The sequence below is a fragment of the Catharus ustulatus genome, chromosome 4 (assembly GCF_009819885.2).
Source record: "Catharus ustulatus isolate bCatUst1 chromosome 4, bCatUst1.pri.v2, whole genome shotgun sequence".
Lineage (NCBI taxonomy): Eukaryota > Metazoa > Chordata > Aves > Passeriformes > Turdidae > Catharus > Catharus ustulatus.
In genome coordinates, this window is record NC_046224.1 from 50,028,604 (window position 1) to 50,043,608 (window position 15,005).

The 15,005-nt window shown below is 33.9% G+C and overlaps 1 protein-coding gene across 5 annotated transcripts in view; it reads right to left on the reverse strand.

Annotated features, from left to right (window-relative positions):
* Positions 1 to 1,373: 1,373 nt before the first annotated feature.
* Positions 1,374 to 15,005, reverse strand: part of CPSF6 (cleavage and polyadenylation specific factor 6) — a 31,531-nt gene continuing 17,899 nt past the window's right edge. For 2 of the 5 annotated variants that reach the window (XM_033057575.1, XM_033057578.2), the window contains 3 exons: positions 14,788 to 14,941; positions 14,029 to 14,220; positions 1,374 to 6,674 (listed from right to left, as the gene is read on the reverse strand). In XM_033057575.1, coding sequence (XP_032913466.1) covers positions 14,031 to 14,220; positions 14,788 to 14,941 — 344 coding nt within the window. In that variant the 3' untranslated portion in view covers positions 1,374 to 6,674; positions 14,029 to 14,030. Of the gene's footprint in view, positions 6,675 to 13,876; positions 13,895 to 14,028; positions 14,221 to 14,787; positions 14,942 to 15,005 lie in introns of all 5 variants that reach the window. The other 3 variants (XM_033057579.2, XM_033057577.2, XM_033057576.2) reach the window with 2 other exon arrangements.

Genomic DNA, 15,005 nt, shown 5'->3' on the forward strand with positions numbered 1-15,005 from the left:
TCAAGATCAAGAGTTTGCAATGAATTCCCCCCCTGATTTTAACCCAGAAAGAAGCCTGGAGTCTCCTGAATCCCACCAGCCAAAGCCCAACACCATTTCCATCTCTGAATTTTCATGTGGCCTAAGAAACCAGGTCAACACACAATCATGTTAAAAACTCAGGTTGTTATGGTGAATTCTGACACAGTACAGTAAACTCAAGTGGTAAACTTGGCTTTGCTATCCTATTGTTTCCTATTTGGACAAATAACGTCTGAGTCCTTTAGAGTAAGTGAATATTATTTCCATTATTTCAGGTTTGGAGCACTACCCAAAGAAATTCAAGTTAATTTTCTAACGAACATTTTGTTTCCTCTACAGAGACCTGTATAGTTACCCATTGGGTTTAAATACAGTTATGAATGTCATGTTCTTCCAAGACAATTAGATTAAATTTTAGACTTATTTTTGAAACTATAGTTTTTTTCCCAAATAAATACCAGCATTCTCCCAATCTTACAACTGTCAAACGTGGTTTGCAGAGGCTCACCACAGGCCAAAGGTGGAGCCGACAGCACAGAAAACGATACCAGCAAATCTAAGATGGCACAATGGATACAGTTCATTTTGTGCTAGAGTGAATGAACTTTGACAAGTATGAATTATAGAAGTTTACCACTAGAATGCCACAGTATGGCAATACAAGTGGCTCTGTGTATGTAACACAGAGATGCTTTTTACGTAACACAGTGTTCTTCTTTAGCAGTTAAAATGTTTGCCCATGTAACCCCAGTATCAAAAGTAGTTTCAAATCATCAGAGGATGGATACTGGTACCAAACCAGTGTTTCGCATGAAATGAGGTGACAGAAATTCAATCTGCCATACAGCTGTCTTACAGCCACTGCGTTTAACACTCATATGCTTTGCCATGATTAACATCTGCCAGATTAAAAAGTTCTATGATCAGCAGTTTAATGCCTCCTACGGAGAAAGCCCAGAGCTCCAAACATTGCTATACTGATGTTTGAGTCTGATAATGTTAAATATTAAGAGACTGAAATTGCTTTATGTATATGCATATTTTATTCCCTTTAGTTAACACACTTTGTGTGGGTCACTGTATTTTACAGAAAAGTAAGATTATCTTTAAAAAAAACCAGTCTGCACTTCTCACTGGTTGTAAACTCTGCAAAGAGTCCAGATAAGGACAAGAGCTAATCTACAAGAGCTAATAAACTATTTCTAGATTCAGAATTAATTACAGGACAGAATCTAGTTGTAACAATCTTAGAATGTCCACCCTCCAAGTTTTAGTGTCTGAAAATTTGAAGTCTGGCAATAATGAGAATTGCTAAGAAATTAAACAAGCTGAAATGAAGACAGACAAAAGTATTTTTTAATATAAAAATGGTCTTTATTTCTTCAATACAAGGTAAACTACTATTGCAGTTTAAGACCAACACAAAAGTTGGACAGCAAATTGCTTAACAGTCTCCTAAAGGCTGAAAAAAAGAAACCTATGAAAGCTAAAAGTTGTGCAGTATTTCAAGTATAACATCTAAAAAAATGAAATTATCCCTAAACTTACAGATTATTTAAGTATCTCTGCTGAAAATGTACTGAAATCCACATTTGCTAGGATACCATCTTACCTTGTGGAGAAATACAGGTCTCAAAAAACTCCAGTATTCAACAGACTCTTTGGCCTGCCAGCATCAGGGAACTGTTTACTATATATAAAAAAATCCTTTGGAGTCAGGCATTCTGACAGGCATCCATTTCCTTACATTTTGCATTGCAATCCTGCATTCCAACTTGAACAACCCCTCTCCTGTATTTCAAACCATTTCTTGAATATTATATTCATATATCCTTGTGCAAATCAGGAACAGGAAATTGAATGGTACAGGAAGACAATACAGCCTTTTGTTTAGAAAGTCAGCAGTGCTGGTAATAGTCATAAAAATGTTACAGTTTACCAAATAGGAATGTATTTCATCTTTAAAATACGTGTCTTTTTTTCTTTTTTCCTTTATTATTTTAAAAAAGGACAACTGCAGTAGTAAGGAATACGAATTTGCAACCACTTATATTTATAAAAGCACACACATTCCTCATTTTCTTACCTCTGAAGATCAAAGGAATGTCTGTTTCATAATGTGATAGTAATATGCACAGTTTAAAATATTTTCTAGTACAAAATACTGTGTACAAGAGGGTGAGGCTGAAGTCTATTGAATATACTCTAAAATGTTATTTCTGAAATCATGTAAAAATCACATTACATGGTATGAATAGAGGGGAATTTTTACAACTTAAGTGCTCCATTCCATCAGGATCAAAGGTATACTGTTTACTATTTTCAAGAGACTTCTGTAAAATTAGTGTATTTAGAAGATTTAAGCACAGGCATAGGCATCATCCCAGAAGCCATTGCAATCACTGGGCTTACAGAAAGGGTTCAAGAATTAACAGATGTATCATATACATACAAATGGAATGAGGAGCTTTATCGTACTTTCTCCAACATGGGGGAAAACAAATCCCATAAGAATATCAAACCAATGAACTTCTATACCTCAAACTGCTCCTTAGTATATTTAGTCTCTAAAGCTAAATGGAAATCTTAAAATACATGGGATGTCAGACTTTAATGGGGTATGGGGAGGAAAGGGCAGGAAGGCAAAACAACTACAGAACCCAAAAACCCCCAACTCAACACTCCCATCCACCCCACGCCAGTCTGAAGTATTAATTGCAAGGCATCGTAATTGCAAGAGACAGTATTTCTGCATGAACATCATGATTCATCAGCATGCTGCAACAATTATGTTCAAGACCTGTGTAGTCAATTACCAAAATAATTGGAATCTCAACTGAATCCACATTGCTTCTTTTCTATGTTGCAATTGTTATTTTGTAAAGAATTCAAATAAATTCATTTTTTATAGGGACACTGACCTGCACTTTCTTTCTCTAAAATCTTGAAGGGTTTATATTTCAACACAGAAGCAATTTAGTGTCTCAGATCTCTGAAGAGTACCAGTCCTAAATGTGCACATTTTATATTTAAATCTCCATGACTGACAGTATCTTAACGAGCATTGTATTAGGAAATTTAAGGCTGTATCTCAGTTCACACAAGAACCAAAGACAATTTTAACAGGTTATGTATAAAATTCCATAAATAAAAATGGGAGTAATGTCTGTTTAACCTGTACACAAAGAGCAAGTGGATAAGGAAAGAAAATCAGGAATTAAGTACTTCTACAAAGAATGCCATGTATTTTACTAGAAACACAGGTGACAAGTATATACAACATTTAAATCTCCAATTATCCACATACAACTAGGAAAAAAAACATTTACAAGGGTTTGGGTATGCAACTAAACAATCAGGTAAAAAAATACAGTTAGAAAAACTAAGCCTCACCAATTTCAAGGGAACAAAACCAGAAAGTACTCAGTCCATAAAGAAAAAGCTAAAGTCTAAATTTAATAAAAATATCTTGTTTAACACAAAAAACAACAGCTATCCAAGCTTATAAGCCACACTGTAAATAAAAATTTGAAGTTCTGACAAGCTTTTTTCAAAATGTAATCAGAACAAAAATTATTGGCACAGAAAGCAAAAAGGGAATAAGAAAAAAAAAAAGACTGCACAGTTTCCAAAATGCTATGCTCTTCTTGTACTTTGACCTGTCAAAATGTATAGTCCTGTAAAAATTTTACTTTAAAAAAACCACCCGCTACTTCTAAAAAACAAACTGCCAAAACAAGTTCTGTTGGTAAAACATTATCACATCTAAATCACCACTTGCCAGTTTTGTCTTTCAAGATAAAGGACATAGTCTTAAGATAATATTTGCAATGTTATAAACTCATTATTTGAAAAAAATTAAGTATTTCCTCATAGATGATTTCATCCTTTCATCAGCAAAAGGAAATGAAATACAACTGAATGAATATTAAACAGCAGTAGCCATCATGGCATCACCACGAGTCAGCAAGTTTCCAAACTGCCATTTCCTGCATGTACACAGGAAATTGCAGGAACCTTTAGTAAACCAAGACTCAGTAAAAATTCTACTACAGATCCAGTTATACATGATGTACATTAGGCATATTCCTTTTTGGTGTCTATCAGGGTCTTTGGATATTTTTCTGTACATTTTTTTGTTTTATAAAAAAATCTAACAAAGGAAGTTCACAACAACAAGAGAGTATTATCTAAATTGCAACACAGTACATTTATCAGTTAAAAGCAAGAATCTGGAGAACAAGCAGAAATAATGGGCTTCATACAGGGATCTCATCTCTCAGGTCACAATGGTCATTCTGTTTAACTTATGTTATTTACCTCCTGCTATTCCCATTGCCAGCAATGGAAATACGTGAGTGAGAAATTACACTCTATGTAAAAAGAGAAACAGTCTCAAATCTATTTCAATGTGGACTAAAATATCAGATCCTACATAAAATGCTTGTAACATTACTTTTTTAATTTTAAATTTTAATATATCTATGCAATGAAACATTACTTACCTGCTGCTTTTCCAGTATTAGCTATTCCCCATTTAACTGCTATAGACAGGTAATTTCTTCCTTAAACTTATTACACACAGTAGTAAACAATGTTTTTAAGTAAAGAAAAAAGTTACAACAGTACTGTTTATAACCAATACCTATTCACAGAAAAGCAGGAAGTGATTCATGACTAGCTTGATACAACTTTCAGTTTTACAAAATTTTTAAAGGCAGTTTTCATTTTCAAACAGGATTAAACAAACATGTGAAATTTCTTCTCAGTAGCAAATAGTTCAATAAACACCAGTGATCCCATGCGTGAGGAACTGAGGTACACAATTTAAGAAAAAAGGAAAAAGGGGTAAGTCTGAAGCTGTAGCCAAGTCCAACAGCATCAACCTGGCTGCAGGAGACCTGGTTAAATAGTAGGTGCTAAAAATATTAGAGCATTTCAGGCTTATGCAAAACTTCTGCAGTTGCACAAGCTACTGGTCCCAACTCAGTAAAGCATAAAAATCACTCACGTATGCAAATACGACACTTAAAGCATATGTTTACATTCCTTGAAATCTATGAGACATAAGCACATGCTTTATGTGCTCTGGAAAACCAAACAGATTTAAATGCTTTCCTGAACAGGGTAACATTTTAAGTCAGCTGTAAAATCTTCAAAATTGGTAAAAAAGAAATTAAGAGGCTTCTAAGAGTTGCCTCTTAAAGCCATCTGAGGTCTTGAAACTTAACTTAAAACATTAAGTGCAGCTATTTGAACGAGTGACAACTCTAAGAGCATGTCTGTTACATAATGCTTGACAACAGACTAAAAGTGAGCCTTTGTGCAAGGCTGATGGAAATGAAGCTTTTGCAGCTTTTACAAAATTTCTATTAGCTTGCTTTTCATGCTTGACGAAATTTAAAACAAATTCTTTAATTTGACACCTACTTTCACTGAGTGCTCCATTAATTTGTTTTTAGGTAAATTTACAAAACCTCATCTGACATATTTAATCAGTGCCCTTTTTTTGCTAAGACATTTAAATATTGCCCACTGGTGAACAAGGACATACAAATGTACCTTCTCTTTTATATGCATGTGTGAATAAACCCCAAAGTATTACGAAAATACCAAACCCATGAAGTCATAAAAATGGTAACATCTTGTTTCTTCTGGCACATTTCTAATATACAACTATGTACAGACTGCTACGGCCTTGGGGGTGGACAGGGAACACACACAAGCACTATTACTATAAAACTGTAAACAACTGCAGGATTTTGGGTGTTTTTAAACCTAACCTTTCTACCCCTTGTTATGGGCAGTTTAAGTTCATATGAATAGTTTGAAGTTTACATTAACTGTAGTGTCAATCAGGATAAAGGCTGTGCTAAAAATCACAGACCTGGGTCTATATCTCCTCACAATAACTGACCACAGAGAGCTGCAGTTTTTACAGTTTTATAAGTCAATTAGCAAATTCACAAGCCACCTAGGTAAACACTGCTAAAAAGCAAAACAGAATTAAAGGTTTTACGTAACCACCTATTTTTGTATCAAAATTGAGTGGGAGAGCGCAACATTAGTACGTTTAACTCGCTGAACGCAAGATTAGGTTGAGGCATATGCAAGAACTATTGCGATGTTTTTGAAGACAGCATCAATGTTTTCATCGTAACATTATCTTTAAATATTGCTGAACACATGACTTTCCCTGAGGTGTAAACATCAAATAACTTGAACAGCTTTACACATCAGCCCCATTAAACAGTTTATTACAACACTACATCTACTGTAATCAGTGGTGCTGTATACAGACATTATATGAACAGTTTAACATGAACAAACTACTATAAAAACAAGCATTTACTTGACTTTTTTCAATTGCTTGCACATTATAATTGCCAAATGTATATAACCAGTAATAAAGTTGCAAAAGCTATAAGGTTTAAATCACACAGGTTTCCCTCAAATAAAACAGTTAAGCAACATAAAAAAGTAAAAGAGCTACTGGTTACCATGTATGCAGATTTGCTTTATTCAGATCTATTCCTGTTCATATTATCCATGAATCCTTACAGGCTCAGTTCAATCACATGAAGCAAACTGCTGGACAAGCATCTTTCCTTGAAGAATGTATCTTGTCTTGCACGCTGTTCCTCTTCCTTCAGCTGTAATGTGTCAAAATTTGTGATGTAGATTTTGCTAGTCCCCAAAACACACAGACAATTGTTGGCTTATCTATACATACACAACTCGTGCATCTACTTCACCATGATGTTAACTAACACAAAACACCCAGAAGCAGTAGCTACTCATTTGAGGTAGTTTTCTAATACAGTAATTTAAAATAAGATTAGTGTTGTTGTACAACAAAGCTGAAAGAATATAAACTTCACAGTAAAAGTATTAATAATAAAGAAATAACTACTGCTTCTGTGACTGACTGCAAAATTTATATATATAGAGTGCTTCCTAAAGTATGCATTCTGCAAGAATAATTGAAAGAGAATTTAAAGTAATTTAACCACGATTAGATTTTTACATTTTTACCTGCCCACTTACATAAGTTTTAAGCTGGTTTGACATTTAAGTAATTGATTGTATAATGAAGTGGATGGCTCACAGCTTAGTAACATTTAAAAGCACACAGAATCTGACACCAGTACCTCAAAAGACTAGTGGCGAGCTGAATGGGGTTCACATCTAAAAATACATACTTGCAGTTATGCCCAACAACCCACTTTTCAATTAACACAATGTAGATTTGCAGGTTTCCTCACCTACTTGCCCTTGAAAAAACCCCAAGCCCTACTTCCTACACTTATCTATTTTGGCAAATCAGGGAACCACACAATTCATAGTTAATTACTGTAAGAGTTCACAAAATACTTCGGATGGTATAATTCCATACACTGGATTTCAGTTGAATTCCATTACAAAACAATTAGCTATCTTAATTTCATTAATAATTCACAATTTCAACATTCAATAATTTCAAAATAGTTTCAATCAAATTCTTTTAAAAACCCAACACATCAAATTATTCATTTGAAAACCAAGACATTTAGAGAAGCAATTTCATGAACGTGCAACAGTACACAGCTGTCAAATATTCTTCTACTAGTACAGTAATTTCAAAGCTGAGAAAACTAAATATGCAATTTTTCTTCTTCATTTCCTAAAAGTGATTGTTAAAAATAACTTGAAAAAAAAATCCAAAGTATAACCAAGTAGACCCTATACACTACAGTATGCACATAAACTAATTCAAATCAGTGAGTGAAATTTCTTCTCTTATTCACAGATTTTGTTCCCAGGTCCTGAATGCACCAACAAGTAACTACTTTTGGGGAAGTTCTTTCCCCAGAGACCAATGTTTCCATAGGAGTTATGTACTTTTGAAGTTAATCAGTAGCAAACCTCCACAAGAAAAATATGTTTGGAGTTGTGAGCTAAGTTAGGACAAACAGACAGGAGAGAATCTCATCTTTCTAGTGGAGGAAGTCAGTACCTGACAGCTGTGAGACTGCACATCAGAATTTGCTACTCTCATCATACAATTGCTGCAGCCAGAATTATGGATCCTTATTATGTCTATGGCAACAGTTAACAGATCCAAAGCGCCCTATATACGATTTATAATTCTACCATAAAAAAGCTTCAGTTCCTGGGAATAATTTGCTGTATTTGTAAAGGTACTTATAAAACTACAGGAACCCTAAAGAGTGCACAATAAAGTGAATTTAGGGTTAATGCTTTTAAGACTTTAAGGGCTCTTAAGATAATCAGCACCACACTGAGTCTTCATTTTTAAAAACATGACCAACTAAAATCCAAAGTGGTGTACATTTTGGTTCCAAGTATTTTGTCATTATATCTTGGTTAAACTGTAAACCCTTGTGGTTCCGAAAAGAAAAAAATCTGTATGGATTATACCTAAGTGCTCAGCCCTTTTCAGTATTCTACAAGCAAGTAGAATATTGAAGCAACAAAAATCTTAAAAAAAAAATCGCTAGTCAGTATTTCTTGGCATCTTTCCATCTGCCTTAAGCTCACACAAGCTATCTGTCCCAAGCATGTGTTAGATTTGTACAATTTAACACCAGGTAGCAATCAGTTTCTCAGCATTTCTACCAAAATTTACCAAATCTATCCAAATTTCAGACTTGGGTATTGAATAGAAACTTTGTGGTTTAAAAGTTAGGGGTTTCATTTCATAAATGAAATCCAGAACTTGAGTGATCAAATGTTTCTGTATTTATGCAAGATGCAACTTGAGCATTTTTTTACCCACAAAAACACACTCTTACAACAAAAGCCCAATAGATTTCTTATTTATATTTATCAAAAGCATCTTGCAATAGCAGCTCTAATTTTTTCCCTTTAATTCCAATTATCCAAATATTCACATAAAAGCTTTAAACAGTCTTTAAAATTTTGAAAATTCTACAGCAATTTTAAAGCTGTATATACATATACCCATCAAGTTTTATTATAGCAGTTTGTTTTCAGAGATTGAATTTCAATCTCACATGTTCACATTTCAGTAAAATGCACAATATACATTTGTTGTTATATCCTAGAAGCACCAAAAATCCCAGAATGTATCAGCTTAAAAGCCAAAAATTTCTTTTTAATTTAACCTACATTCCAGAACATCACAAAATACCCCAAATATTCTGATGCTTTAGCTACAACATAGTGAGAAAGAAGGAATTTCAAGCTTGATTTTCTATTTGTCTTTCAGCATGTAAGTGGAGATACACATGTGGTTCTGTTCTGTTCACCATACACGTACAGAGTATTTTATCAGCAGTAGAACAGTCTCACATTTGCTGCCCTGTTCCCCCCTCCTATTACAAGTGTACTTACCTGCTGTCTTTGCTCAGTCTTAGTGTATAATTTAAGATCAACACAACAATTTCATGACTCTATAAATAATTTTACATGGGGAAAATCCTCCTAAACTAATTTCATTGTCAGGTATCTTTCTTCTATTATCCCAGCCTGTCTATTGACAAAAACTAACTAATGAACAGAGAGGTCCATTCAGAAAATTCAATCTTTAGTTTACAAATTAAAAAGATATGTATCATTGCAACTAATTTCACATTCATATATGAGGAAGAGACAAAAAGGTAGATCGAGCTGCCAGAGGAAAACATAAAATGAAGATTTCTCATGTGTCTTTTTTTTTTTTGGTAAAAATAAATCTTAGTTCTCAAACCACAATGAGCAAAAGTAAAAAGTGACTTTTTTCATTCTTTGAAGAACAATTGCATCAAACCAACAATTTCACTTCTGCATTTCATATACTTAAAAGCTTCCTGGAGAACTTTTCACACAAATCAAATTTGCAAAAACTAATGAATTCACAAATAGAAAAGCCCAGGATATGAGGAACAAAAAAATATAAGTGTGTCTAAAGACACCTCAGAAGTCAATAAAATTACAGCAACATATTCATGGGAAAAAAGTAATAGAAGTTACACATTTGAAAATAAGTAGCATAAGATATTCCGTTCACTTTTTAAATCCTTGTTTCACCCTCAAGAAAATCAGATTCATCACTGAACATTAACAGACAAATTCTATGTTTCTGCAAAACACCAGAGTAATGGTAAAACAGACTAAGAAGCACATAGACCAGTGGCACTGCTTGCCTCCAGCATGCTATGCTGGATTTCAAATACTGAATCAGATGCACAAAGCTCTGGTGAATCTACATACAGAAGAATAGTGCCAGCCCCACAGAAAACATACAGTTAAAAAAAAATAGGTAAACAATATTCATAATAGTTTAAGGCTAAGACCTGATATAATTCTAGGATATATATACCGAGGTCTTGAATAATGTTACCACAATTCACTTAGTATTAACAAGAAGCTTATTATTAAAATACCCTACTAAAAACAGGCATTTGCCAATTCATTACAAGGTTTCTTAAAAGGCTAAATTCATACTTCACTTGATGTTTAAGTGATTATTAGCACACTTACAGGACCATTCCAACTTAGAGATGCAATAATATAATGAGTACTATATAAGCCATCAGTACCATTTCCCCTCCTACTGACACGAAAAATTCCAACCACCTTACTTCTTGAATCACTCAAAAACTGAAAGTAATTTCAGAGTGATCTGAGAGCAGTTTTGAAGAAGCATATGAGCCTCAGACTTCAAATTTTTTTGCTTACAGTGGTTTGAGAGCAGAAAAATCAGAGAATAAACATGAAATATGGAGTACAAAGTCTACATACATATCACCTGTTACAATGCTGTGGTTTTGTCTTTGCAATTCAATCCAAATCCAGTTTAAATAGGAAATAATCCATCAACCCAGTAACAAAAACATAAAATGAAAAACTTAACATTCAGTAGTTATAGAAATTCAGACCGATTAAGATTGGGACAATGTATCAGCTAAAAATACATTACTGATTATCAGTTAAAAAAAATTCTGCCTAAAAGTCAGGACTCATGTTGATGAAGTTAAATTACTATTCTGTTTGTACACATTAATTTTGTAATTAATTAATTCTTCTAGATGTCATTCTATTGGGTTCTGAGTTTTTTTAACTAATGCAGGTTAGACACTTGTCTTAAATCCATTGTTATGAGCAAAGGCAAGATGTTCCAAGGAAGCATTCAGTTTATAGTAATTCAGAAGAATGGATTGCCAATGCACATGAAGTCTTACTCAAGTGAAGGCACAAAAATATTGCAACAATTTAATTTTAAATCATGAAGTGTACAAACAGAAGTGTAAACACCTGATATGGTACAACTAAACTTGAAAGTTTTACTGTTATAAACATATTTTGTAAGTTATTCCATTTTAACCCATCTCTATAAGTATAATACAGTACAAACCAAATTTCACTGTTTACAAAAGTTTTCACAATGGACCCTTAGAATCCTTCTGAACTAGACGTGTAACACTTTGGAAAAAATGCCAGTACAGTATCACAGTCATGACTATAGGTACACAATAAGGAGAAATATAGGTGCCATTCATAAGGTGCAGGCACAGAGGCAACTTCATGTTTTCTGGCAAAACACAGTAATATGGGGAATAACTCATTTTAGAACTGTTGATATTTATTAAATGACTGAGTGTTAAATCAGTTTATGAATATTATTCAATGTAAAAAATGAAACAAAATGTATGGCAACATACATCTTTGTGAAAATGAAACATACAAACCAGGAGATAACTATTTCTTTTATATGTGTGTGTGTATAAATATATAAAAACAAAACTACAATAAAGCTCTTCTTCATTAAGACAGCAACAAGACAAAATGTTTACAACTTAAAAAAAATACCAAATGCTTTCATTTACATGTAATATACTAAATTTGCCATTTAAATCAAGTTCTTAGGACCTATTGTCTTCGCACAAGGGAATCTTACCAAGACACCCTTTTGAAAGAAAAGAGAAGTCGCAGCACACAACAAAGCTGAAGGATCTTGCAAATATAAATCCCACATGAACTGAGACTAAAATCTCAGTGTAAATAGTGCTTCAGAAATTATAAAATGCAGCCTAATGCTGTCTGATATATATTCTTGGGGTAAGAGAGAAGGAAATCTGTAACTTGGCACAGTAAATCTGTATCTACTTGCACAACACTAAATACACAAAAATTAAAGCTAGATTAGTAAACTATGCCAAAGGTTAAAAAAAAATCTTTCATTCCAGGCTATTACCAATTTTTAGTATGGTTTGCTTATCTACATCAGAAGGAAAACACTCTGGAAATGCATCCATTACTCAGTTCAATAGTTATCTCTATTAGTAACAACTATTTGCAAATACCAAAAATATATAGTTATCATAAAAAGTAAAAAACCCAATTCAAGAAAAGAAATTACATTTACTTTTGTTATATATTTTTACGTTCTCTTATTTTACAATTAAGAACCAGAGTTTATGTTTTTACTGAATTCCAGAAATATTTCTACCAATCCATTTTTGATGGTAAAAAAATTAACAAATATACTGCTAACTTTATTTCAGCTGCCATGTTTCACCTTCCTATTTAAGCCTTTGACTTCCCTTCTCTAGGTCAGTTATTTCTTTTTGTGTCTCCTGCTGATATATGAACCTGACACAACATCCCACTTAATTCTCAACATACTAGAATATGTACTATCATAATTTCATATCATATCCTCTGGGTTCTCTCCCAGAGGAGTGTCAGTGACACAAAAAGCCTCACTGAAAAACTGACATTTAACACATACAGAACTGTATTTTCTCTTAGGATTACACTGCATTTATCTGACTTTTGTAAGTTTTGCTCTGTAACATCTACAAATGAACTTCCACTAATAAAAAACACATGCATATCTGGAAACTAAATCTGAGGTTAAATGTGAGAAATGGAAGCTGGACAGACAGGCACATCTACAAGCTTCAATTTCAGCCTAGATGTAGTGGAAGTTCTTTCAAAAAGGGAAAAGACCACTAGAGAGTCACTATTAGGTAGGATGGGTTTTTTTTTCCAATTGTCAAATATAAGGAGTCATGGGTGGCTTTAATTCCCAACCCTCAAAATGGTACATTGCATAATGTAAACATTTCCATGTATTTCAAAGCAGTACATTGAACCAAATCATTGTTTAGCATGCTACTCTAGCTGTCTAGACATCCGATGCATACAAGACTTCAGATCCATGGTATAAAAAACACATTAGTTTGTGAACAACCAGAAAATAGTCGATTCTTGTGGCATACATTCATTTGCTAATCTTCAGAAAATGACTTTACTACCAGAAGGGGGACAGACTGAAAAATTAGGGTGGTGGGCCACAACTGATAATAAATTTTACTTAAGGTTAATACCTGGATTTAGCTAGAAGGCAGAAGATACTGACAAGTCACATTTCATAAAATAAAGAGCAAAATCTGGTTGTACTTCCTGAGTTTGACTAAAATTCACCAGGAAAAAAAAACAACCAAAAACAACACAAAACAAAATAACAAAACCCACAAATACCAAAACCCACAAAATCACCACCATACCCGTGCAAGGACAATAACTGTATGGACATTGAAATAATCCACATACAATCTATGAAGGGCTAAATGCTTCAGTCCTTACAGAAGTATATTTTAAAATACAAGATCAGTATTTTTAAATACAATTAAGAAATAAAACTATAAAATTCATGTAAGCTTTTAAGATTACAAGGAGAACAGTCTGACTTATTGCCTTTTTAAGAAGTAGTTAAATCACATTTCATAAAAACTGGGAACACTATTATCAGTCAAAATCAAAGAAATGGCATGCAGAATGTAGACGATAATTGCACAAATACTTGCTCCCTCCCAAGACCAGTTAATTACCTGTTGTTACTTACCTACGTTCATGTCAGGTGCTGCAAGAAGAAAGCAATTCAGTACATACTGCAAGATCATTTACCCACAGACATGAATGGTATAAATAATCTCAAACCTAGGGTGGTTACTTCAGTAAGTCAGGAAAGCTCAAGACCATGAAAGAAATGCTCACCTTTAACGGTGACGATATTCTCTCTCTCTGTCTCGTTCTCTGTCACGATCTCTGTCACGATCACGATGCCTCTCTCTCTCACGGCTTCTTTCCCGGTAATAGTCATCGTGACGATCTCTACTACGTGATTTGTGGCGCCTACTTTTTTCTCGTGACCTACTGTGGTCCCTCTCTCTGGATCGCTCACGTCTTCTAAAAGAAATTACTTCATTAACTTTTTCTTCAAAATACTTGTCATCCCCACGTCAGTTTTGTACTCTGCTTATGAATATGAGTTTCACCAAAAGCAGATACGAGGGAAAGATCTGTTTATTGTGATGGAGGTATATTTTTGTATATAACACTAAAGATACCCGGTACAAACAACTCAGTTACAGATAGTAAGGGGCACCCACTTTCTAATACAAGGAAAAGTCGAAGTACCTACTGAGAATGGAGGATAACTGAAATCAGCGGGGGAAATGCACCTCATCTCAAGTGATCGCTACAACATGGTTACTAATCTGCATATGGAAATTATGGGCCAAAACCACTAAATAAAACTAAGTGTTAAATTAGTCAGATCAATTTTGAAAAGAGGGTTAATTAAAAGGTAGTTTTCTTAGGTTCAAAAAAGCCTTCTTTGGTTCCTTCATGTATTTCCAGTGCAGTTCAGCAAATCACTAATTTCTTATACGCCTTAGTTTCTTCTCCGTAAACTAGTCTTGCACTACACATTCTCTTTTTTAAGTAAGAGCAGATGGAAGAGGAAAGTTTTACCTGGATCCAGAACCATAAGACTTGGACTCAATTCCATGAAGGCAGTCCTGAAGAGAGCTAATAAGTACTTTGCAGCGATCATCCGCAGATACTTTGGACTGTTTGATTAAGGAAATTGCAGTTACCAAGGTCTCTATAGCACTTCCATAGTCCCCTGAAAACGATGTAAGATTAGGATCAGAAAATTATGCAAATTAAAATATAGATTTTTATCTGTA